At 43.5% G+C, this 26,765-nt stretch overlaps 1 protein-coding gene across 1 annotated transcript in view; it reads left to right on the top strand.

The window, feature by feature from the left end:
* Nucleotides 1-10,735: 10,735 nt before the first annotated feature.
* CD5 (CD5 molecule) overlaps nucleotides 10,736-26,765 on the top strand; it is a 35,087-nt gene continuing 19,057 nt past the window's right edge. Inside the window, exon 1 of the mRNA XM_033919829.1 lies at nucleotides 10,736-10,853. Coding sequence (XP_033775720.1) covers nucleotides 10,736-10,853 — 118 coding nt within the window. The remainder of the gene's footprint in view (nucleotides 10,854-26,765) is intronic.

Below are 26,765 nucleotides of genomic sequence, written 5' to 3'. Positions count from 1 at the left end.
TATACCGCCATAATCAGACGATTTCTGGGCAGTTTACACTGAAGAGAGCTGGACAATCAGCGAGGTACAAAATGCAAATAGAAAGAGTACAACAATTTCCTAAGAGTAGTCAGAGCAGAACTTCTATTTAGGAAATGAATTTATCAAACAGTACAGTCTTAATTTTTTTCCAAAATAAGACAGCCTGGCTCCACTGACGTAATTACCTAACCAGGACTGCTGCTTAACTTGCTTGAAATGAAAAAGTCCTATCCAGAAAAGACCCGTACCTACAGCCAGTAATTTTTGGATAGGCAAATAAATTATGATTTCTGGTTATCCTCGTAGGGTTGTATAGCACGAAATGAGACAAAAGATAGGTAGGGGCCAATCCCCAAATCAGCTTGAAGCATATACAAGAGAACTTAAATATTTTGGTTGTTTAGCACTCTAATTTTCTCAGATGGTGCCACCATGCTGGTTTTTCATCTGTGTAGAGATGTCCTTCCAGCTCTACGTTGCACACTGCAAACCTTTCTTGGCTATCTCTGCTGTAGCTCTCAGCACAGGCAAATCAGGTTCCAGTGCTATCTGGGGTTTTTTTTGTTGATACCTTTGGATTTTCATGTGGAAGAAAGCTCCTGTGAAATTTTCAGAAAATGACTATCAATATAGCTGCTGCATTTCTTTGAGTGCTTGCCTTCAAGTTCCTTGTGATTTTCAGAACTTTAGGGGACCCTATGCAGGAGTTTGGCTATAAAGCTGCTCTAGGTCATCATGTGAAAAGGATTATAGTCCTGTTTCAATTTGCTTCATATGAACTGGAATAATCCAGGAATCTCCAAACCAAAGAAATGATGCTGCCTGGAGGCCCTGGTCAGTGGGGTGTGTGGGGAGGAACAGTATGGTTTGGACAATTTCCTGGAGGAAAAGTCCATAGTCTGTTATTGAGAAAGACATGGGGGAAGCCACTGCTTACCCTGGATCGGTAGCATGGAATGTTGCTACTCTTTGGGTTTTGGCCAGGATTGGTGACCTGGATTGGCTACTGGGCTTGACCATTGGTCTGAGCCAGTATGGCTATTCTTATGAGTCAAGTATAGGACAATTAAGCCATTGTAACATCACTGATGAGGTTGGCTCTGAGGCACTGTGGATTAAGGCATTATGACATCACCATCTCAGCTCTGAATGTTGCTCTCATTGGGGTTAAGAACATAAGAACATAAGAATTTTCGCTGCTGGGTCAGACCAGTGGTCCATTCTGCCCAGCAGTCCGCTCACGTGGCGGCCCCTAGGTCAAGACCAGTGCTCCAAATGAGTCCAGGTTCACCAGTTTAGCATGAACTTGTCCAACTTTGTCTTGAATCCCTGGCGGGTGTTTTCCCCTATAACAGCCTCTGGAAGAGCGTTCCAGTTTTCCACCACTCTCTGGGTGAAGAAGAACTTCCTTACGTTTGTATGGAATCTATCCCCTTTTAACTTTAGAGAGTGCCCTCTCGTTCTCCTACCTTGGAGAGGTTGAACAACTTGTCTTTATCTACTTTTTGAGTCCCTGGAGGGTGTTTTCCCCTATAACAGCCTCCGGAAGAGCGTTCCAGTTTTCCACCACTCTCTGGGTGAAGAAGAACTTCCTTACGTTTGTATGGAATCTATCCCCTTTTAACTTTAGAGAGTGCCCTCTCGTTCTCCCTACCTTGGAGAGGTTGAACAACTTGTCTTTATCTACTTTTTGAGTCCCTGGAGGGTGTTTTCCCCTATAACAGCCTCCGGAAGAGCGTTCCAGTTTTCCACCACTCTCTGGGTGAAGAAGAACTTCCTTACGTTTGTATGGAATCTATCCCCTTTCAACTTTAGAGAGTGCCCTCTCGTTCTCCCTACCTTGGAGAGGGTGAACAACCTGTCCTTATCTACCAAGTCTATTCCCTTCAGTACCTTGAATGTTTCGATCATGTCCCCAGTTTCTTTAATCTTTCGCTGTACGGCAGTTCCTCCATCCCCTTAACCATTTTAGTCACTCTTCTCTGGATTCTTTCGAGTAGTACCGTGTCCTTCTTCATGTACGGCGACCAATGCTGGACGCAGTACTCCAGGTGAGGGCGCACCATGGCCCGGTACAGAATCTTGCTATTCTTTGAGATGCTGGAATGTTGCTACTCTTTGGGTTTTTGCCAGGTACTAGGGTCCTGGATTGGCCACCATGAAAACGGGCTACTGGGCTTCATGGACCATCGGTCTGACCCAGTATGGTTATTCTTATGTTCTTATGAAGAAAGCAGAAGGAAGAAAATGTGCTAGGAAGTTCTTCTTCACCCAAAAGGATGTTGGATACCTGGAATGCGCTCCCAGAGGGCGTGATAGGACAGAGTACGGTATTGGGGTTCAAGAAGGGATTAGACAATTTCCTGAAGGAAAAGGGGATAGAAGGGTATGGATAGAGGATTGCTATACAGGACCCAGCAGAGGCACTGCTTATGTTCTTATGTATCTTGTGCCAGCCCAGCAGGGCTACAGCACTGATGGATGCGGCTGAAGTTAAGAAGGACAAATTTCCCCCACTTCTGTCTACAGACCTTGCAGCAGTTCTCAAGGTTATGTAGCATAGGAAAAAAAAAAAAAAGTATTGGCAGAGACCCGATTTGTCTGCAGATACTTTTTTCTGGGCAAAGGAAAGCATGTCATTTTCAAAAGTGAAAAATTACAGGAATTACCGCCTCCAATGAATTAACTCACTTCTGAGGCCGCCTACTTTATCTGTAGGGGGAAGTGCCATATTGCTGATGCCAGCATATATGCATACCCAAGGAATAAGTGGGCAACTTTCAGACAACCCAGGTACCTGATCAAGTGGCTTTTGAAAATCACCTTTTATAACGTTAAGCATGGAATTCTCAGTCAGTGGGGGATCTCCAACTTGTATTCTTATTCTGTTTTTGAAATATGTTCTTTGCTAAATAGTGAAGGGAATTCTCTCTGATACCTGGAATATTTTTTTTTCATGGTGATTTTTTTTTAATTCCACAAAAATGCAAAAGTCCTCTGAACATGAAACTCCTGGGGTCTGAATCTTGCAATACAAAATTATTGTGTTCATAAGTTTGGCTGCACTGAATTATTTGTGCTGTCTTCAAGTTTCAAGTTTAATATATCTCTTGATTAATCGCTTAGTCAGATTTCAAAGCGATGAACAATTTAAAATACATTCATTATAAATTACAAAATAAACAATACAGTACAAACTTTGAATAGTAGCATTGGGTTAAAAACTAAAACATCATTTAAAGAACATAGGGAAGGAAGAAATAGCGAAATACAACTAGGTAAAGCAATACAAAGGAAAAGTACAATGGGAAAACAAATTAAAACATAGTTACTATTACTTGTGCTTGATAACACTCATACCATAAAAGGCACGTGTGCAATAGCGCATATGTGGGAAGGGCTCCATTTTAGACAAAATACTACAGACAGTCTTCTGGATGGGCCTCCTCTGTGGCACTGCTGAATTCTGAGGGCTGAACAGCCCAGAAAAACAATGTACAAGGGGCTGCTGAAAAGTTCTCAGCCCAACCAATCAACTTCCTAAATTCCGAGCGTCATTTTGCCACTGTCGCTGAAAAAGAGCGTTATCTTATTTCATTAAGTGCCAATTTGCAGAAACAAAATTCTATGTTTTTGATATTGTTTCAGGTCATTGATTGAATGCTGATTGAACCAGATCCACATCATTCTCTTCGTGGTTGGGCTGAGAAGTCTACGAGATTATAACCTGTCTGCATTTTCTGTTTCGTGGAAATAATATGAAATGATCTCATTTTTTCCATTTCCTCTCAAGGAAAGAAAGCAACGCGGAGATAAAGTATTTCCTGATGTTTGCATGAGATGAGGCTTCTTGTAACACACCTGCCATGAATCAGTGTGGCATCAATGAAAGGGCTAAATATTCCTGCCCTGCTTCTATGAAACAGCAGGGATTCTGTAAGATGATTGTTCATTGCTGCCTTGGACCCCATTAGGCTCAGTAAGAGGGCTGAACGCTCTGCAGGTTTCCTCTTCACATGCCCTTGGCAGGCTGGATATGCATTGCAAGCAACAAAACTTTTGACGTAATGTGTGACCACAGAGGAAGTCACTTACCTCGGTTCTCCTGTCTTTCGATCCTGCTTGGTACTAAACCTGTGACATATGACTACTTTGTGTTTGGAGCACCAAACTGAGAAGCCCAGAAGCCTGGCAGAGGGAGGGTTAACCCTGAAGATGTGGACCAGACTCCTTCCTGCGCTTCTTTCTCTGTGGACACTGAGTGAGTAACCCTGACCTCCAGAAAGCAATCTGCCCAACGTTTCACCCACAGAAGCTCCAGACGGGAAACCCTGTAATCAGTTTTAATTGTCGGTTGGGTTGTGTACCTACACCAGTCTCTGCCATTACATGGGTTCAGGTCGCAAAATCACAATTTTTAAATATTTTTTGGGGACATTTAAGATAAATTTACTCTCAGGGTGGTTGGAAGACTTAGTCCGTGGTTTCCACTCTCTGGTGTGCTTGCCAGCACTTACAGAAGCCCTTATGATTTCTTTAAGATTATGTTTTCTAGAGTCCGAGCTCAAGTTCCCAAGTTTATTTAAGATCTGATTGATCACTTAATCAAACTTCAAAGCGATGTTCATAACTAAAATCCATACAACTTTCAGGGGGACAGAACATGCTCCATATATCTAATAGACAATACTTACGCACTATGAGGGAGGAGGGAAAGAAATACAGACCCTAAGGAATGATTTGGGTCAGAAGGGCAGAAAGCAAAAAAGGGCTTGCAGACCAGAAGTTCTCTATTTTTATGCCAAGCTGTTGCCAGACTGTATCGGGGACTGTATGATTTTGTGACACCACTCCTCAGCAGGGCTTATTTATCTATTTATTCAATTTTCTATCCAGTTTTCCCAGGGGAGCTCTGAACGGTTTACATGAATTTATTCAGGTACTGTCTGTCCCAGTGGGCTCACAATCTTTCTAATGTACCTGGGGCAATGGGGGATTAAGTGACTTGCCCAGGGTCACAAGGAGCAGCGTGGGTTTGAACCCACAACCCCAGGGTGCTGAGGCTGTAGCTTTAACCACTGCGCCACTCTAGAAATCATAATGTAGTGAGCCAAGTATAGGATAATCAAGTCATTGTGACATCACTGATGAGGTTGGCTCTTATTGGTGGAATGAGGCATTATGACGTCACAATACCAGCTCTGGTTATCAGAGGCTGAAACATTTCACACTATTTATTTATTCAATTTTCTATACCGTTCTTCCAGGGGAGCTCAGAATGGTTTACCTGAATTTATTCAGGCATTTAAGCATTGTTCCCTATCTGTCCCGGTGGGTTCACAATCTGTCTAATATACCTGGGGCAAGTCTGATAAAGCTGGTAAAAACAAAGTTTACAAAGCATGGTAAAAATATAATATGACAAAACATGGTATGGTGAGCATAGTTCAGCAAAACAACAGGGCAAATCATGGCTAACATAGTATGACATGACTAGCAAAAACAGTTAGGCACGCATGCATGACGAAACGTAGCATGGAAGACATGGAACGGCAAACATTGTGTGGCAAATATAGCATGAGAGATTGTAGCAGGGCCAGCATAGTGTTTGAGGACAAGTCAAGAGTGGGCACAGACACTTTCAGCTCGTGTCTCGCTCAGGCCTCTGTTTTGAGGGTTGAAACCTAAACTCTTTGCATCCCTGTGAGCTGCGATACCTCACGAAGGACCAGTGCAAATGGCGCTGAGGACATGAACTTTCCTGTTTCAGACATGAAGGCACGGGCCCTTGAGGCCTCATAGATATTTTGCTATGCAAGGCCCGATGTTTACATATTCCTAGTAATTTAAATATGAATACAAATAATCTGGTGCGAAATCCTACTGAAATAAACGCTCGATCTCTGATTTCACATTGCTTTTTTTATTATTTGTTATGTGAAAGCTCAGTGTCCATTATCCATACTTGTATTTGGCCGAATAATAATAGGAATATATGCCATTTGGTACAGCTCGAGGCTATAAATAAATAAGAGAAGATAAACTTCTCTTTTCTTGGTCTTTTGGAAGGTAGCAGAACTTACAACGGTTTCAGATAATCTCCAGCATCAATATAACTACTATAGTTTAATCCCGTTATAATGGACTTTAAGGGACCCGGAAAAACAGTCCGTTATATCCAGAGTTGCATTTTTTAAAAAAAACTTTATTTAGGGCAACTTGAAACAACGTAAATCGATGAACAATAGTCACTGCACAAGCCATATCAGCAACATCAATAATAAAACTCAGCAAAACATTGGTATGGCACGAAATGATTGCAAACCAGAACACTGTACTGGAAAGAACAATACTCTTGTCATTTTTTTTTCTGGGCTGCATTTTGATACTCTATCACCGGCATGCCTCGTGCCTTGTAGGCGGAGCCTGCATGTCCGTTATAGCCGAATAAAACGACAGCTAAAAGCGGCTCTGGGGACCAAAATGGTTGTCCGGTATATCCGAAAGTCCGTTATATGTGAGTCCGCTATATCCGATGATTTTCTGTATGTTTATAATGGCGCTCGGCCGGGACCAGCGGACCTCGTCCGCTATAGGCGAGGTTCCATTATAAGCGAGTCCGGTATAACGGGATTATACTGTGGTACTGGACACTCTAAAATCCTGAAAGAGATACAGTGCAATGCCAGGAACATTATTAAAAACATTGGTTTTATTTACCTCCTGACATTTGGCGCTGTTTGACCGGTCAGGAAGTGCTCCTGGTCAGCCAAGCCAAATAGCACATAGTCTGCTATCTGCTGATATTCAGTGAGAGAGAGCCAGTTATCTCTTGCAGAATATCCCGGTCAACAGCAAGCTCGGTGACTCATATATCGCATGACATAGCCGGTCACCGCCAATATTTAGCAGCTGGCTGGTTAAGTTCAGCAGCCAGATAGATCCATCTAGAAAAGCAGGCCTATCTTTGGTCCCTGGTACTCAGCCGGCTATGTCTAAAAAAAACCATGGCAATTCAATGCCAACTGCCGGCTACGGCACTGGCATGGATTTTCCAGTTTTGCTACCGACCGCGGGAACTAGCCGGCTGTCTCTCACAGTCTGAATATCGGCCCCTGCTTTGAAATTTTTATGCACCTCATTGAGGCTGTGAGTTGTGCAGAAAACCTAGTGAAAAAGCAGATTTAAAAACCTCTTTTCAAAGATTGCAATTCTGGAGAGTAGAAATATTTTCAAACCTTGCAGAAAAACATGATTTGATACGACTCTTGAAGAAAACTTTTGCGTGGGGTTGCAGATAGTTTGGCCGCATGGGTGATGATTTCCTTGGCCAGCACATTTTCCAAAAATACCTCCAAGAGCTCTAAATCAGGAAATGGATTCTGACAGAACAGGGGAAATATGATATGGACGTTTCAATCCTTGACAGTTATTAACATACAAACAAATCTTTTTCAGAGTTTCTTAATTCGGTCCTGGAGCACCCCCTTGCCAGTCAGGTTTTCAGGATATCCATAATGAATATGCATGAAAGAAATTTGCATATCATGGAGCCAGTGTATGCAAATCAAGTTTATGCATATTCATTGAGGATATCCTGAAAACCTGACTGGCAAGGGGGTACTCCAGGACCGAGTTGAGAAACACTGAACTAGAGCACATAATGCCCGTGTAGCGCTCCATGGTACGACCTCATTTGGAGTATTGCGTTCAATTCTAGTCTCCTTATCTCAAGAAAGCTATAGCGGCGCTAGAAAAGGTTCAAAGAAGAGCAACCGAGATAGTAAAGGGGATGGAACTTCTCTTGTATGAGGAAAGACTAAAACGGTTAGGGTTCTTTGGCTTGGAAAAGAGACGGCTGAGGGGAGATACGATTGAAGTAGAACGGAGTACAAGTGGATCGATTTTTCGCTCCATCAAAAATTACATAGACTAGGGGACATTCAATGAAGTTACAGAGAAATAGTGGAGGAGATTTTTTTCACTCAAAGAATAGTTAAGCTCTGGAACGCATTGCCAGAGGATATGGTAAGAGTGAAAAGCTTAGCTGGTTTTAAGAAAGGTTTGGACAAGTTCCTGGAGGAAAAGCCCACAGTCTGTTATTAAGACATGGGGAAGCCTCTGCTTGCCCTGAATTGGTAGCATGGAATGTTGCTACTCTTTGGGGTTCCAGAATCTTCTTTGAGATTCTGCATGGAATCTTAATACTCTTTGGGGTTCTAGAATCTTTTGTTACTCTTTGGGATTCTAGAATGTTGCTACTCCTTGGGTTTTGGCCAGGTACTAGTGACCTGGATTGGCCACCGTGAGAACGGGCTACTGGGCTTGATTGACCATTGGTCTGACCAACTAAGGCTGTTCTTATGTTCTTAACATCAGGAAATACTTTTTCACAGAGAGAATAGTAGGTGTCTGGAAAACCCTCCTAGTGGAGGTGGTGAGGCCAAAAACAGCGATGGAAATCAAAAACATATGTACTAAACACAGCAGATTCATACAGGCCCAGATTCTCGAACCGGCGCCGATATCGGCAGACTTCTTAACAGCAGCCACCGATCATGTGTCCATCACGCATCAGCGCCCGGTATCGGAATCGCTCCAATGCGAAAGACAGGCACTGGGTTTTCCGGGCCTACACTTCCAGTGCCTGTCTTCACGTCTACCGTACCTATGTGGGCCTTTTAGTCTGCCTAATGCCACTTCCGGCGTTGGCATTCGGCAGCCTAAAGCACCTACATAGGTGCGATTCCAGTGCCAATTTTCTAGGCGCTGGCATGTGCCTCAAATCTCCATTAAAAATGCCGTTTGGATGGCATTTTTAATGGAGGTATGGGTGCCTCCCGGCGACTAGAGAATCTGGCCCATACTGTATCAAAATAGCATGGAATTAAAGCAAAGCTTAAATGACTTTAGCACTCGACAGAGGGCATGGACGGGTATAACTAGCACAGAGTGGCGGGCACAAAACTGACTACCTTATTGGGCAAACTAGATGACCCATAAAGATTTTGATCTGCTATCGTTTGCTATGTTACTATAATACAACTTGAAGCCCATGTGTATCTTAGGGACCTTCAGAGTAGGGATCTTCTTTAGCAGAGATTCCCGAACAGTCTGTCAGGACCCCAAATGGGGATCATGACCTGCTTGAGCTCTCCATAGGTGCATCACTATTCTGCAATTTTTATTTGGCTGTGATAATGGGCTCATGACCACACAAAAAAAATCAATAAGCACCGTTTATAGAATCTATACCGCTGATTTTTTTTCCCCCCCCCCCATAGCACAAAATTAACAAAACTACAGTTTAAATATTCTAATTAAGCAGAGCTGGTGTTAGATTTTAAACAGGGATCTCAAAGTCCCTCCTTGAGGGCCGCAATCCAGTCGGGTTTTCAGGATTTCCCTAATGAATATGCATTGCAAGCAGTGCATGCACATAGATTTCATGCATATTCATTAGGGTAATCCTGAATTGCGGCCCTCAAGGAGGGACTTTGAGACCCCCTCTGTTAGAGCTAAACTCTGTGACAGCCCACTGCAAATACGATGTCCCGGGGCGACAACAGTTGAAGTTCTTATGGGCCTATGCAGTGTCTTGAACACACACAAAAGCCCACAGAAAAATCTAGAAGGGCAAAAGGCTGTCAGAATTGTGCTACATTTTGCATGCACCAAGAAAGACAGCATGAACTTATGGTGAAGATGCAGTATTGTTACAGTCCTTGGCGACACCTTTCTTTGGTATAGGTAAAGATTTTAGGCATATACCTTCTATAATCACAGCTCTACTTGCAATAATATTGTGTTTAATTAAATATTGTGAAAACCTCAGACCCGAAAACCCGTGACTGGTGATAACACCAAACTGGGGTTCATTGGGGGACCATCATCGTTTTTCACTGTCCCCTTACCATCCAACTAGATGTTGCATAAAAATCCTACTTATCTGTAGATCGGATGGTATGATGCCAATAATGATCCTCAGTGGTGAATAAATTGTCTCGTGCTTATAGTGTGCTAAAAACAACCACTGTTACTCCTCCATATTATATCCTTGTCCCCCAGTGGTTGTTTTTAGCACACTATAAGCACGAGACAATTTATTCACCGCTGAGGATCATTATTGGCATTATACCATCCGATCTACAGATAAGTAGGATTTTTATGCAACATCTAGTTGGATGGTAAGGGGACAGTGAAAAACGATGATGGTCCCCCAATGAACCCCAGTTTGGTGTTATCACCAGTCACGGGTTTTCGGGTCTGAGGTTTTCACAATATTTAATTAAACACAATATTATTGCAAGTAGAGCTGTGATTATAGAAGGTATTTGTTTAAACACAGTATCACAGTGTAGTAAATAATATATCTCTCCATATAAAAGTGACTAAAGATTTTAGGCATGCCATGGACCGCCAGAAGACCTAACAAATCGATGCTGGAAGAGATCAAACCAGCTATGTCACTCGAAGCCCCAATGCTGAAGTTAGTCTTATTTTGGTCACACCATCAGAAGAGAAAATTCACTGGAGAAGGACGTCATGTTTGGGAAGATCGAAGGAACCAGAAGAGGACGACCTGCAGTCAGATGGCTGGACATGTTGAAAACAACCATGGGGATAATGCTGGAGGATCATTCCGGACCAGCACAAAACCAATTTCTTTGTAGATCTGCAATACATCAACTCGCTAGGCCTCAAGCACGAGCCGATGGCACCTAACAACTTGCAGTATTGTACCATGCTCTGTGAAGGATTCAGTCACCGTAATACATTCCTGCTTGCCACGGGTGCTTGTGCCAGTCCTAAGAAAAAGCAGAAACCAGGAGGTAGAGATCTCTTTTATACCACCAACCCACCAAAAATTTATTTTCCTGTAACTTTTACCATACATGAGCCATGGGGGCCTGAGAGAAATCTGAAAATGGAACTAGGGAGCTTTTAGGCCCTGATTCTTGTAGGGACGCCAAAAGTTAGGTTGGTTTAATTGGCAATAAACCCCATGACAACTGACCGTATCATTTAAAACAAATTAAAAACTAATTGAAAAAATTATATATAAACATAGAAACATAGAAGATGACAGCAGAAAAGGGCTACAGCCCATCAAGTCTGCCCACTCTGTTTACCCACCCCCTGTCTATGCCCTAATGACCCAATTTCCTTATCTTGACCCTCGTAGGGATCCCACATGGGTATCCCATTTATTCTTAAAGTCTGGCACGCTGTCTGCCTCGATCACCTGCACTGGAAGCTTGTTCCAATGACCAACCACTCTCTCTGTGATGAAATACTTTCTGGTGTCGCCATGAAATTTTCCGCCCCTGAGTTTGAGCGGGTGCCCTCTTGTGGCCGAGGGTCCCTTGAGAAAGAAAATATCATCTTCCACTTCGACACGTCCCGTGAGGTACTTAAATGTTTCGATCATGTCTCCCCTCTCCCTACGTTCCTCGAGAGTGTAGAGCTGCAATTTGTTCAGTCTCTCTTCATACGAGAGACCCTTGAGCCCCGAGATCATCCTGGTGGCTGTCCGCTGAACCGATTCAATTCTGCGCACATCTTTACTGTAATGTGGCCTCCAGAATTCTGGTGCCTGCAGGCGCTTACAGAACAGACCGCTTTCGTATGGGGCCCTTTTACAAAGCCGTACTAAAAGGTAGCCTGCCCTTAGGCCACTTTTTAGCACAGCTCTAAAATGGCCACAGCTTGTCTTGCCCTGGTAATGACAATGTGCCAATTTCCAAAATTCACGAATTGACATTAGTGCATGAGCCCTTACCCTCACCTATTTTGTCGGCAGTGCTCCCTCGCTAATTCTATGCTAATCGGTCAGTGCGCACCAATGCCTATATGCTAACTGATTGGCACAGGGCATGCCTACGCTGCAAATGCCCCTGAAAAAAATGGCTCCTGAGTGTACCTCGTTAGCACCGTTTGTAAGCCTTAGGCCTTCCTTTTACGAACCTGCGATAGCAGTTTCTAGCGCGGGGAGCCGCGCTGAATGGCCCGCGCTGCTCCCAACGCTCGTAGAGTTCCTATGGGCGTCGTAAAAGAGGGGGTTGCTTACCAACGCTTAGTAAAAGGGCCCCGTAGTCACGCTAATACTGTTACAGAAGAAAGAACTGACATGGTTTGAAAGGGTTATCTACGGTAAAAGCTGGAAATTCATACCAGCAAGGCAAAGAAAGTGTTTAAAGTTAGGACAGGCCAAAGAGAGGTTCAATAAGCCACCTTAAAGATTTGACAACTCTTACTACACCAGCGATAACAGTTCTAGAAGTTGTCCTGAAGAATCCATCTTTAATCCAAGTACCATGAGGCTTATACTATAGCTGTACCGAATATTTGTATTTGATTTGATTCAGCCCTGAATAGTCCCCCAAAACATTATTTGTATTTGGCTGAACAGTGATTGAAATTTGAATACGAATAATCCAGGGCTCTACAGTGCTAAGTCCTGCTGAAATAAACATTTGATCTCAGATGTCACATTGCTTCTTTTATGATCTGTTATGCCCATTATTCGATATTCGTATTCAGTTGAATATTATTTTTCATTATTCGTTTTTGGCCAAATAGTCAAATTTGCTCTTTGGCACAGCCCTGTTTTATACTTAATCTCTTGTGAAACATGGTGTCAGGTCAAAAGCGCGCCGGGACAAAGGCGCGCCCAGACAATTGAGCGCAGTGCGCACCGCCGCGCCGCTCTAAATTATTGTTTTTAGTGCTCCGACGGAGGGGGGGTGTGGGGGGGGTGTGGGGGGGAACCCCCCCACTTTACTTAATAGACATCGCGCCGCGTTGTGGGGGCGTTGTGGGGGGGGGTGTGGGGTTGTAACCCCCCACATTTTACTGAAAACTTCACTTTTTCCCTGTTTTTAGGGAAAAAGTTCAGTTTACAGTAAAATATGGAGGGTTACAACCCCCCAAACTCCCCATAACGCCGGCGCGATGTCTATTAAGTAAACTGGGGGGGATCCCCAACAAACCCCCCCGTCAGAGCCCCTAAAAACTGTAATTTAGAGCGGCGCGGCGGCGCGCACTGCGCTCAATTGTCGGCGCGTGCTTTTGTCTTTCGCGCCGTTGTCTATAACCTATCTTTCCTGCTGGGGCTGACTTTACTCCATAAAATCGGCCATAACTCCTCAAATATATTAAATATTTAGGAAGAAATTCTGTAAATGTGTCTAAAAAGATAGGCACCTATAATATAAGGGCCTATCGCATGTCAATCACGTTTAGGCGCCTTTTACAGAATTGCGCATACTGGCTCCGAACTTAAAACTTAGGACAGGATTTTAAAGGCCTACGTTATAGGTGCCTAAGTCCAATCGTGCCTAGCGACGCCTAAGACCTTCTCTGACCCTAAACATGCCAACTTGGGTAGTAGGCACCTGCCTTTTGTAGAATCACGCCTATTGCGCAATCAATTTTAATTTTTTTCAATTATGAGCTTGTTAAACCTCATTATTAATTTATTTTTATTTCTTATATACCGCTATACCGTGAAGTTCGAAGCGATTTACAATAAAGATACATTTTGACAGTACATGGGATGCAAACGGTTTACAATAAAGATACGTTTAGTCCGTGCATGAGGTGTAAGTGGTTTACAGTAAATATACATTTTGTCAGTGCATGGGATACAAGTGGGTTACAATACAAGTGGTTTACTATAAAGGTGCATTTTGTCAGTACATGGGTTACAATAAAGATTCGTTTTGTCAGTACATGGGGTGCAGGTGGGTTACAGTAAAGAGACATTATGTCAGTACATGAGATTCATGGTGGAAAGTATAAGGTTAGTTTCGAACCTTGGATTGGGGGCGAGGTGTGGAAGAGGGTCGTGGCGAGGAAGAGTTGGGTATGGGAATTTAGAATTTGTTAAATAGTCGAGTTTTCAGGGATTTTCTAAAGTCTGCATATGTAGTGGCCTCAAGTATGGGCTTTCCAAGCCATGTGTTCAGCCTAGCTGCCTGGAATGATAACATTCTATCTAGAAACTTGTTGTATTGGTAAGATTTCAAGGAGGGATAATTAAATAGGTTTGTTCCGCGAGTGCTCTTGTTGGACTCGTTGGGGGAGAACTGGGAGATTAGGGAAGCTGGAACAATCCCAAAGACAGCTTTGTAACAAATACAAGCAAACTTGAAGAGGACTCTGGATTCTGCGGGTAGCCAGTGGAGTTTCTGATAATAAGGGGAAATGTGTTCCCATTTTTTTAAACCGTGGATTAGTCGGATCGCGGTGTTCTGAATTAATCTTAGCTTGTTGAGGTTCTTTTTATAAGCTCCTAGGATTATGATGTTACAGTAATCTTAAAGCCAATTTATTAATTAGCGCCCCTTTTACAAAACCGCGAAAGCAGTTTTTATCACCGGCCGGCGCGCTGAGTGCTGTGCGCTGCTCCGATGCTCAAAGAATTCCAATGGGGCCCCTGCTACAATAGCATGAATTAGTGATAAAATAACAGTAGCCACATTGCTAACTTCCCTCCTTAGTGGGAAGAGTTTTAGTCTTTGATAACTAGAGCTGATACTGTGATGTCATAATGCCTCATTTCAGCAATGCGTAAGAGCCAACCTCATCAGTGATGTCACAATGGCTTGGTTTCCCTGGACTTGGCTCACTTTTACTTTGATTTCTGGAGACATTTGTGTCAGGGAAAAAGGCTGGAATACCTGAATAAATTAATGTAAAACCGTTCTGAGCTCCCCTTGGGAGAACGGTACAGAAAATTGAAAATAAATAAATAAATAAAATGGTACCAAGGCTTAGGGCTCCTTTTACAAAGCCGCATTAGCGGTTTAATGTGCGTAATAGCGCGCGCTAAACTGCTGGCCGCGCTAGACGCTAACACCAGCGTTGAGCTGGCGTTAGCTCTAGCCGCGTAGCGCGGGTTTAGCGTGCGCTAAAAAGCTTTGTGCGCTAAAACCGCTAACGCGGCTTCGTAAAAGGAACCCTTAGTGCACACTTACTTGAGAGACGAGGCAACACTGTCAGTTGGGCTTGGTTTGGTTTATTTACCCAACGCAAAAAACTATACGACAGCCTCCTAGCGACTAAAGCAGCGAAACTTGACCCCTCCATATCCAACCTATTGACTACAACAACAGACTTTAAAGCATTCCGAAAAGAAATAAAAACACTACTATTCAAAAAACAGATCCCATCATGCTGGAATCTTCTTCTCTACGTCACAAATTAACCTGTAATATGTAACTTGTAACCAACTACCTTCCAATGTAATGTAACTTCCTGGAAATGCCCAGTTATCTTCCAATGTAATCCGCTTAGAACCGCAAGGCACAAGCAGAATAGAAATCCGTAATGTAATGTTATAATCCATCTTATACAAGGCGAAGTACCATCAACACATTCATACATAGTAACATGGTAGATGTCGGCAGATAAAGACCCGAATGGTCCATCCAGTCTGCCCAACCTGATTCAATTTTAATTTTTTAATTTTTTTTTCTTAGCTATTTCTGGGCAAGAATCCAAAGCTTTACCCGGTACTGTGCTTGGGTTCCAACGGCCGAAATCTCTGTTAAGACTTACTCCAGCCCATCTACACCCTCCCAGCCATTGAAGCCCTCCCCTGCCCATCCTCCACCAAACGGCCATATACAGACACAGACCGTACAAGTCTGCCCAGTAACTGGCCTAGTTCAATATTTAATAGTATTTTCTGATTCTAAATCTTTTGTGTTCATCCCACGCTACTTTGAACTCAGTCACCGTTTTCCTCTCCACCACCTCTCTCGGGAGCGCATTCCAGGCATCCACTACCCTCTCCGTAAAGTAGAATTTCCTAACATTGCCCCTGAATCTACCACCCCTCAACCTCAAATTATGTCCTCTGGTTTTACCATTTTCCATTCTCTAGAAAAGATTTTGTTCTACGTTAATACCCTTCAAGTATTTGAACGTCTGAATCATATCTCCCCTGTCTCTCCTTTCCTCTAGGGTATACATAGACATAAATAACATTTCAATTATTTTCCAAAAATAAAAAATTGACAACACCCAATTCCATGATCAGACAGACAGGGTTCTCTTTATAACTAAACATTTTTGTTAATTGAAATGGCATATCTCTGGCAAATGAAATAGTAGAAAGGTGACATTCATTTGAATCAGTATCGTCTTGATTACTTAGCCGGCTGAATAACTCGGGGCTCCTTTTACCAAAAGTGCGCTAGCGGTGTTAGCGCACGCTAACAAGCCGTGTGGCTAGCCGCTACTGCCTCCTTTTAAGCAGGCAGTCATTTTTCGGCTAGCGTGCGCTGTAGTGCGCGCTAATCTTGTGCGTGTGCTAAAAAACCGCTGGCGCGCCTTTGTAAAAGGCGCCCTCGGTTTCTAAGACTTGGGACTCCTTTTACACAGGTGCGCTAGGCGTTCTAGCGCACGCTAACCGCTAACGCGTGCGTGTTAGACTGTGGGCGTGTTAGCGTTTAGCGCACGTGTAGATTTAGCATGCGCTAAGAATGCTTAGTGCACCTTTGTAAAAGAGGGGGCTGGTCCCTTTTCTTGGATTATGACACATTTCTTTTTAGTTTAATTACGAGCGGAGATTATCAATGTGGGCTACTGTTTAGACATGTTATTTTACTGTGATTAGTATCTAGGTCTCATTGCCTAGAATGATACCTGTACTAGAATAGCATGAGTTTTGGGTAAAATAACCCACCTTAACGGTATACCCCTATGTATGACCCTCAGTTTTGCCTCATGATTTTATGTTGAGGCGGATCATCAGCTTCATAGATTTTTTTAAATTAATTATGGATAAAGAATGAATACTTTCTGGATTTTTTTTGCTATCGTGTTTTTATTTTAAGGCAAGAAAATTTCTTATGAAAAACTGTAGAAAATGACTTGCAAATACTTAAGCGGTTTGAGTATGAAAAGCGTCCAGTTGGTTATTCCATTCTCTTACTGCATATTGGTTGAACTGACACCAACCTAGAGCCTCTCATCATCAATCCCATACATGGGGGGACCATGGAAAAATTTATGAATGGCCCCACAAAAGTGATTACACTCAGATTAAAAATGTCAAAGCCTATTCCCCTCCCCCTTTTATTAAATCATGATAGCGGTTATTAGCGCAGGGAGCCGTGCTGAATGCTTTGCGCTGCTCCCGACGCTCATAGAGTTCCTATGAGCGTCAGGAGCTGCGCAGAACATTCAGCGCGGCTCCCTACGTTAATAACCGCTATTTTGGTTTAGGGTGCTAATAATCGTTTATCAGTGCTAACTGGCATTAATTTAATGTTACACGTGCATCTTTAGGCATCGGGATCCACACACAAGCTTTATGTGTGGATCGAAAAAGGGGGTGCGGCCATGGGAGGTTCATGGGCAGAATAGGGGTGTTCCTGGAGTTGGCACATACGAAGGGGTACTGTAAAGTTCTCAGCCCAATCAAGAAGCGAATGACACGGATATGGGTCAATCAATGATCTGAAACAATGTCAAAAACAGAGGATTTCGTTTCTGCAAATTGGCACTTAACGAAATAAGATAACCCTCTTTTCAGCTACAGTGGCAAAATAAGGCTTAGGATTTAGGAACTTGGTTGGTTGGGCTGAGAAATTTTCAGCACCCTCTTGTATGTATAGGACAATCAAGCCGTTGTGACATCACTGATGAGGTTGGCTCTTATTGGTGGAATGGGGCATTATGACATCACAATCTCAGCTTTGGCTACCAAAGACTGACTCTTCACACTACCAGGGGGTGCTGAAAAGTTCTCAACCCAACCAAGAAGAGAATGACGTGGATATGGTTCAATTAATAATCTGAACCAATGTCAAAAACATAGAATTTTGTTTCTGCAAATTGGCACTTAACGAAATAAGATAACCCTCTTTTTCAGCTACAGTGGCAAAATAATGCTCAGAATTTAGGAAGTTGGTTGGGCTGAGAACTTTTACCCCTTCGTATGTAATAAAAGTAAGCCAAGTAAAGGACAATCACGCCACTGTAACATCACTGAGGCTGCCTCTTATTGGTGGAATTGAGCATTATGACATCACAATTTCAGCTCTGGTTACCATAAATTGAAAGTCTTCATGCTACGAGGGGGGTGCTGAAAAGTTCTCAGCCCAACCAACCAGCTTTCTAAATCCTGAGAAGAGGGTTGTCTTATTTCATTAAGGGCCAATTTGCAGACACAAAATTCTATGCTTTGAAATTGTTTCTGCTCATTGTTTGAACCATATCCACGTCATTCTCTTCGTGGTTGGGCTGAGAACTTTTCAGCATCCCTTTGTATATTGGCGTTTTCTGTCGCAAAGCTGGAAACAGCATGGTGGGGACACCAGTCAAAGCTCTCTTTAGTTCAAACCTTTCCTTTAGATCAATAAAAATGATCTTAATTGGCTATCTTGCAGGCAATAAAGCATGGGCTATAAAACATTTTTAGAGGAAGAAGGGACATTTTTATGTTTCCCTGTATTAGCTGAGTAATGGAAGTTGCCACCTTCCTGGGCTTTTGAAATGGATCCAGGAATATTAGTATTTTGTCTAATATGTTAAGTCGGATCTTGTTCTAGTTTCTGGTGGTATTTCATCTAGGATTTATGAATAATTGGGAAATTTAAGAGCACTAGCTACGGTGGCTTAGACTTAAAACATAAGAAGTTTTAAAATTCCTTTTAGAATTTTTAGGCTATAACTGGTATATATATAAATAATTAAATAAAATAAAAAAAACCTAAATTATTTTGGAGGCTATCCACAAGTAATTTCTGGCTGCTGGTTAAATGCAATTGAAGTTTATTTAAAATTTCTTATACCGCCCAATCAAGCCTTCTAGGCGGCGTACAAAAACGCCAAAACAATGTGCCAAATAACATACAATTTACACAGAAACAGACCGGGGGAAATGCCAATTTTTAAAGACATTGACGAATGGGAACAAAAGGAAAGAAGGGTTAGAACTACAATTGATAGAGAGAAAGAGAGCAAAGAACGGAAAGAATGACAAAGGGAGGGGGAAGAGAAGGCAAAACCTTTCTTGAATCTAAGTCGTCCTTAAAAGGACAGTTTATTCAAAGCTAGAATTCTGAAATCACATAAATGCTGGTCTTGTAACATGGGAAATGTGCCCCTTTGGCGTACACGCTTTCATTGCAGTCAATTAGTTTGGGAGTAATTTTGGACGTAATCTGAAATCTGGAGCGTGAACTGATCAGATTTTATGCTGTCATTAGAAAATAAACAATTATATAAATAAGGGGTCCTCTTATTAAGAACATAAGAAGTGCCTCTGCTGGGTCAGAACAGAGGTCCACACTGCGCCCAGCAGTCCGCTTGCGCGGCGGCCCAACAGGTCCAGGATCTGTGTAGTAGTCCTCTATCTGTACCCTTCTATCCACTTTTTCTTCATAAAATTGTCCAGTCCCTTCTTGAATCCTAATACCGTACTCTGTCCTCTGGAAGCGCATTCCAGGTGTCCACCACCCGTTGGATGAAGAAAAACTTCCTAGCATTGGTTTTGAATCTGTCCCCTTTCAACTTTTCCGAATGGCCTCTCGTTCTTGTGGTTTTCAAAAGTTTGAAGAATCTGTCCCTCTCCACTTTCTCTGTGCCCTTCATGATCTTGTAAGTCTCTATCAAATCCCCTCTAATTCTCCTCTTCTCCAGGGAAAAGAGTCCCAGTTTCTCCAATCTTTCTCTATCTCTCTCTCTCTCTTTCTATCTCTCTCTCTATTACTGTCTTTGTCCCTTTCTCTCTCTCTTTCTTTCTTTCTCTCTGTCTCCCTTTCTCTCTCTCTTTCTGTCCCTCTCTACTCTCTCTATGCCCTTCATGATCTTATAAGTCTCTATCATATCCCCTCTAAGTCTCCTCTTCTCCAGGGAAAAGAGTCCCAGTTCCTCCAATCTTTCTCTATCTCTCTCTCTCTATTTCTGTCTCTCTCCCTTTCTCTCTCTCTCTTTCTATCTCTCTCTCTATTACTGTCTTTGTCCCTTTCTCTCTCTTTCTTTCTTTTTCTCTGTCTCCCTTTCTCTCTCTCTTTCTGTCCCTCTCTACTCTCTCTATGCCCTTCATGATCTTGTAAGTCTCTATCATATCCCCTCTAAGTCTCCTCTTCTCTAGGGAAAAGAGTCCCAGTTCCTCCAATCTTTCTCTATCTCTCTCTCTCTATTTCTGTCTCTCTCCCTTTCTCTCTCTCTCTTTCTTTCTTTCTCTCTCTCTCTCTCTCTATTTCTGTCTCTCTCCCTTTCTCTCTCTCTCTCTTTCTCTCTCTCTCTCTATTACTGTCTTTGTCCCTTTCTCTCTCTCTTTCTTTCTTTCTCTCTGTCTCCCTTTCTCTCTCTCTTTCTGTCCCTCTCTACTCTCTCTATGCCCTTCATGATCTTGTAAGTCTCTATCATATCCCCTCTAAGTCTCCTCTTCTCCAGGGAAAAGAGTCCCAGTTCCTCCAATCTTTCTCTATCTCTCTCTCTCTCTATTTCTGTCTCTCTCCCTTTCTCTCTCTCTTTCTTTCTTTCTCTCTCTCTCTCTCTATTTCTGTCTCTCTCCCTTTCTCTCTCTCTCTTTCTATCTCTCTCTCTATTACTGTCTTTGTCCCTTTCTCTCTCTTTCTTTCTTTCTCTCTGTCTCCCTTTCTCTCTCTCTTTCTGTCCCTCTCTACTCTCTCTATGCCCTTCATGATCTTATAAGTCTCTATCAAATCCCCTCTAAGTCTCCTCTTCTCCAGGGAAAAGAGTCCCAGTTTCTCCAATCTCTCAGCGTATGAAAGGTTTTCAACCCTTTTATCAGACGTGTCGCTCTCCTCTGAACCCTCTCGAGTATCGCCATATCCTTCTTAAGGTACGGCGACCAGTATTGGACGCAGTACTCCAGATTCGGACACACCATCGCCCGATACAACGGCAGGATAACTTCTTTCGATCTGGTTGTAATACCCTTCTTGATTATACCTAGCATTCTATTCGCTCTCTTAGCGGCCGCTGGGCACTGTACCCACAGCTTCATCGTCTTATCCACTATTACCCCCAAGTCCCTTTCCTGGGTACTTTCACTCAATAACTCAATTAAGGTGCGCTAACCGATTTAGCCCACGCTAAGATGCCCATAGGATATAATGGATGACTAAATAAAAGGACCCCCTAAATAAGTAAAACGATTCTTGATAACTAGAAAAACAGATCTTAAATGCTGACGGTCCATTTTTTTTATGAAACCCATTGTTCATGGAGCCTAAGGGTGAATCTGCAGCTGCTGAGAAACGGAAGGGGATATGCATTTGTTTGTACGGACGGCTGAAAAGGCCACCCCAGGTCCCCGGCCTAGAACCTTTGTGAACTTGCTTCCGTTTCCTCACGGCAGCTGGAGGCCGCTTCTGGCCCTCACCTAGGGTTCATAGACAAAACCGCGGAAGACAAAAGCGCGCGCCGACAACTGAGCGCAAGACGGAGGCGTGCGCCGAAGAAAATGACAGTTTTTAGGGGCTCCGATGGGGGTTTTTGTTGGGGAGCCCCCCCCACTTTACTTAATACAGATCGCGGCGGCGTTGTGGGGGGTTTGGGGGGTTGTAACCCCCCTCATTATACTGTAAACTTAACTTTTTCCCTGTTTTTAGGGAAAAAGTGAAGTTTTCAGTAAAATGTGAGGGGTTACAACCCCCCAAACCCCCCACAACGCGGCGTGGTCTGTATAAAGTAAAGTGGGGGTGTTCCCCCCCCCGTCGGAGCCCCTAAAAATAGTTATTTTCTTCGGTGCGCGCCTCCGCGCTGCGCTCAGTTGTCCGCGCGCACCTTTGTCTTCCGCGGTTTTGACCTGACACCCTCACCTAGTACCATTTTTTTAGCACTCTTTCGCAAAATGACCACCGCTTCATGCCATCTCTTTTCTTTCCACTTGTAGTGTAAAACCTTTGTTCGTCTTCGGTAATCTCCTGCTCTGGTTTTCATCTTTGGTGGTGGTGGTGGGGGTGGGGTGGGGGGGGGGGTGTCGGATTCTTATCATTGTAGTGTTGAACCTGCTCTTGTAGAGAAACTTGGATATGATCATGTCACTCCTTTTCTGATCAACCAATCAACCATCGTATCACCTTTAAAACATTACTTTTAGTATTTAAAACTCTTTCCACCAATGAAACACAATTTATCAATAGAAGGCTTATTCCTTATAATACACCGTGTTCTCTTCGGACCAGTAACCAAAAGCTCCTAGTAGTCCCCTCCCTGAAAGTTATGGGAACTCGACGACATGATATGTTTTCGGTGATGGCCCCGCAACTCTGGAACACTTTGCCTCAATATATAAGAGAGGAAAAGGATCTTAGCCATTTTAAAAATTACTTTAAAAGTTTTCTTTTTAAAGATGCTTTTAATCTGTAAATTATACTCAAATCTTAAGTAGTTACCCTCCAGGTTTATACTACTCCCTGTGGAGTGACAATGTTCCTAAATGGACTTTATTTGAAAGTGTCAAAGTTCCAAAGGTCCACTGAAATCATCCACATAAAATAAATTCATCCACATAAAAATAAATCATCCACATAAGAGCCTTAAAGGACCTAGTCCGCTAGGGATACAGGACCCAACACGGTCCGCGTTTCGACAAAAAGTCTTCTTCGGGGGTCCCTGGGGGTCCTATAAAGGTGAGTACGTGGGAAACAATTGTGTGGTGAGCCGGAAGTGAGACACTGCTTGCATTTGCAATATATAAGAAAGGAAAAGGATCTTAGCCATTTTAAAAATAACTTTAAAAGTTTTATTTTTAAAGATGCTTTTAATCTGTAAATTATACTGAAATCTTAAGTAGTTACCCTCCAGGTTTATACTACTCCCTCCCTAATGTTTTTTCCATCTATGGTTCTTTTCTATCGACTTTAAAGTATTGAATTGTAACTTTACTCCTCCATCCCTTGTGTACCGATTAGTTTATAAGCCTGTCGGTCTAACCCATCATTTTTAAATTTTAAATAGTATGTCTAAATGTATGAACATAAGAACATAAGAACATAAGCAATGCCTCTGCTGGGTCAGACCCGAGGTCCATCGCGCCCAGCAGTCCGCTCACGCGGCGGCCCAACAGGTCCAGGACCTGTGCAGCAATCCTCTATCTATACCCCTCTATCCCCTTTTTCAACAGAAAATTGTCCAATCCTTTCTTAAACCCCATTACCGTACTCTGCCCTATTACGTCCTCTGGAAGCGCATTCCAGGTATCCACCACCCGTTGAGTAAAGAAAAACTTCCTAGCATTTGTTTTGAATCTATCCCCTACCAATTTTTCCGAATGCCCTCTTGTTCTTTTATGTTTTGAAATTTTGAAGAATCTATCTCTCTCTACTTTCTCTATGCCCTTCATGATCTTGTAGGTTTCTATCATGTCTCCTCTGAGTCTCCTATGTTTATCTTTCTTTCATTGTAACTCGCTTGGCAAATTTGAATAAGCGATTCATCAAATCAAAATAAAACTTGATACAAAACAGAAGAGATAAAGAAAGAGAACTAGAACAACTTGTGATCTGAATGGAAGATACGAGCTCTTTTTGGAGGCAGCGTGATTTCACCTGCGCAGCCTTCTCCCCCCTCACGCCCTGCCTGCTGCTCCCTTCTTATCTCGGCTCCTGCAGTTTTAATGCAATCAGCTAAAAATGCTTTCAGCGTAGGTTCATTTCCTAAGCTAAATATACTTCTACAGTTCAATTCAAAGGAAACGGAACAAAAGACGGAGAGCTTCATCTTTTAGGTGCCATCGCCCCTCCTCCGCCTCGGGATTGTCATTTGGGGGAAAGTGAGCGACATCACAGTCCCCATACAGGAGCACAGCTCTTCCTTACTAATAAAATCCCCACCCCCTCGTCAAATAGACACACACACACTCTCACTCTTCCACACCCCCAGTATGTACACTTGTTCTTCCCCGCCCCCCCCCCCAAAAAAAAAATGCTTTCTTTAATCTCTACTCACTTCTGACCTGCCTCTCTGCAAAAATTTGGAGGGGACTTTTATAACAGGACAGTAGGGACTCCTTTTACTAAGGCGCGCTAGGGCTCTAACACGTGGAATAGCATGTGCTAGACCTTAACGCCAGCATTAGTTCTAGAAGCGTAGTGCACGGTAAATTCCTGCATGCACTAAAAACGCTAGCGCGCCTTAGTAAAAGGAGCCCAAGCTTAAAGAAGCAGGAGCTGTTTTACAAACACACTTAAAGGGGACTTTCTCAAAGTTGGGCTCTTTGTCAAGATGCGTTCTTTTACTTTTATGCCGTTATTAGTAACTAGGTCTCATTGTACAAAAGTGGCAAAATAATACATCGGAACGGCAGCCCTCACTGATTTCACTCCCAGTGTGAAAGGTTTCAGTCTTTGGTCACCAGAGCTCATATTGTGATGTCATAATGCTTCATTCCACCAATAAGAACTAACCTCATCAGTGATGTCACAGTGGCTTGATTGCCCTATGTTCGACTCCCTTTTATTACATATAGCTCATGGGCCCTCCCTCCTTCCTTCATCATTTGTCCAAAGTTTGTGCTCCCTCCCTCTGGCGTTCCAACACAACTTTCTCCCTCCTTTCTGGACGGCTCCCATGCTGCAATTGTTTTTCTGGCGAAAGCTGCGGGCGGTGGTGGCTGGCTTCTCACGCGATCCGTGGCTGTGCTGGAAGTATTTCTTTTATGGCCCTTGGCGATCTGAATAGGGATCTGGATAAAAGACGGACTCCCCATTTGCTGTGTGGAAACTAATCACTAACCTACCTGGCTCTCCCGTTTACTTCCTAGACCCACCCACCTGTAGTGCTCACATAGTATATCCATGAACACACAATCTGCAGCATAAGAGAGATGGAGGCAAAAATAAAAATCTCATTTTACAGAAGTTAACCGCCAACCGTCATTGTAGCCTACTATAATCCTTCTCTGAACAGAAACCCCTCCCACAAAACCCCACGAACCCCCGCCCTTTTTTTTTCTAGAAGACGCCAGCACAGAGCATGCGCAATAGTGCAACTACAGAACTGGAAGCGGCACGTCTGCCTGAAGGGCGCTTTGGCGGTTGTTTTGTTAATTCCCCGGCGGGTAGTTTTCTGGCCGGCTCCCTTGCTACAGTTGTCCGTGGGCGTCGTCGGCTCCTCGTGCGCGATTCACGGCTGATTCGGAAGCCTTCGCTCTGACGTCGTGACGTCAGAGGGAAAGCTTCTGACACAGCCGCAGATCGCGCACGAGGAGCCGATGACGCCCACGGACAACTGAAGCAAGGGAGCCAGCCAGAAAACTACCCGCCGGAGGGAGGCACAGAAGGGAGGGAGGGAGGGAGGGAGGGAGAAGCTGAGCCGCACAAAACTCTTTGTTGGGCACACCAGACCTAAAATGATATATCTACCTTTCAAGAGTTAATAACCAATTAACACTCCTGCATCCATTATCCACCTCTATAAGATAATGGCTCAGATTACTTATTGACTCCCTCAGGGTCCTACTTGTTCCACAGGACAAGTATCTGAATGTCATTAACTTAAATGTAGCTAAAGAAATTGGAAGAACAAATCAATGTATTCAATAGTGACAAAAAAAAAAAAAAGACTCAGCTAACCACATTGGTCACAAACAGATGGGGATTGACCAGATCAAAAGCACAAGAGAGACCTAGGAAACCAAATGAAAACAGACACTCTTCATCATGGCCAGCAGAACGGCTTTAGTTCCCAGTCCAGATCAAAACCCACCTTAGCCCCCAGCCAGATATGGACTAATTTGGGTGACAGGTCAAAAGCGCGCACCAACAAAGTTGCGCCGAGACAACTGAGCGCAAGGCGGAAGCCCGCACTGAAGAAAAACAGTGTTTTAAGGGGCTCCGACGGGGGTGTGGGGGAAAAAGTTAAGTTTCCAGCATAATGAGGGGGGATACAACCCCCAAACCCCCCCCCAACGCCGCACAACGCCGGTGTGATCTGTATTCAGTAAAGTGGGGGGTTCCCCACTAACACCTTGTGCTCAGTTGTCTTGGCGCGCCTTTGTCGGCACGCGCTTTTGACTATGAACCCTAATTTGGATCTCAAGCATCTTTCCTGGGGAAGTTGGAGATAAGACTGTAGAAACATAGAAACATAGAAAGATGACGGCAGAAAAGGGCTATAGCCCATCAAGTCTGCCCACTCTACTGACCCACCCCATTAAGTCCGAGTACTAATGACCTAGTTCCTTAACTCGACCTTCGTAAGGATCCTACTAGGGCATCCCATTTATTCTTAAAGTCAATAACGCTGGTGGCCTTGATCACCTGCTCTGGAAGCTTGTTCCAGTGATCTACAACCCTTTCTGTGAAGAAATACTTCCTTATGTCACTATCGAATTTCCCTCCTCTGAGTTTGAATGGATGCCCCCTTGTGACCGAGGGTCCCCTGAGAACGAAGATGTCTTCCTCCACCTCGACACGTCCCGTGATGTATTTAAATGTCTCAATCATGTCCCCCCTCTCCCTGCGCTCCTCTAGAGTGTAGAGCTGCAATTTGTTTAGTCTTTCTTCATACGAGAGACCCTTAAGCCCCGAGATCATCCTAGTGGCCATCCGCTGAACCGACTCAACTCTAAGCACGTCTTTACGGTAATGTGGCCTCCAGAATTGCACACAGTACTCCAGATGAGGTCTCACCATGGTTCTGTACAGTGGCATTATGACTTCAGATTTGCGGCTAACGAAGCTTCTATTGATACATCCCATAAGTTGCCTTGCTTTGGATGAGGCCTTCTCTACTTGTTTGGTGGCCTT

The sequence above is a fragment of the Geotrypetes seraphini genome, chromosome 14 (genome assembly GCF_902459505.1).
Source record: "Geotrypetes seraphini chromosome 14, aGeoSer1.1, whole genome shotgun sequence".
Classification (NCBI taxonomy): Eukaryota; Metazoa; Chordata; class Amphibia; order Gymnophiona; family Dermophiidae; genus Geotrypetes; species Geotrypetes seraphini.
This window is presented reverse-complemented; position numbering and strand designations above follow the sequence as displayed.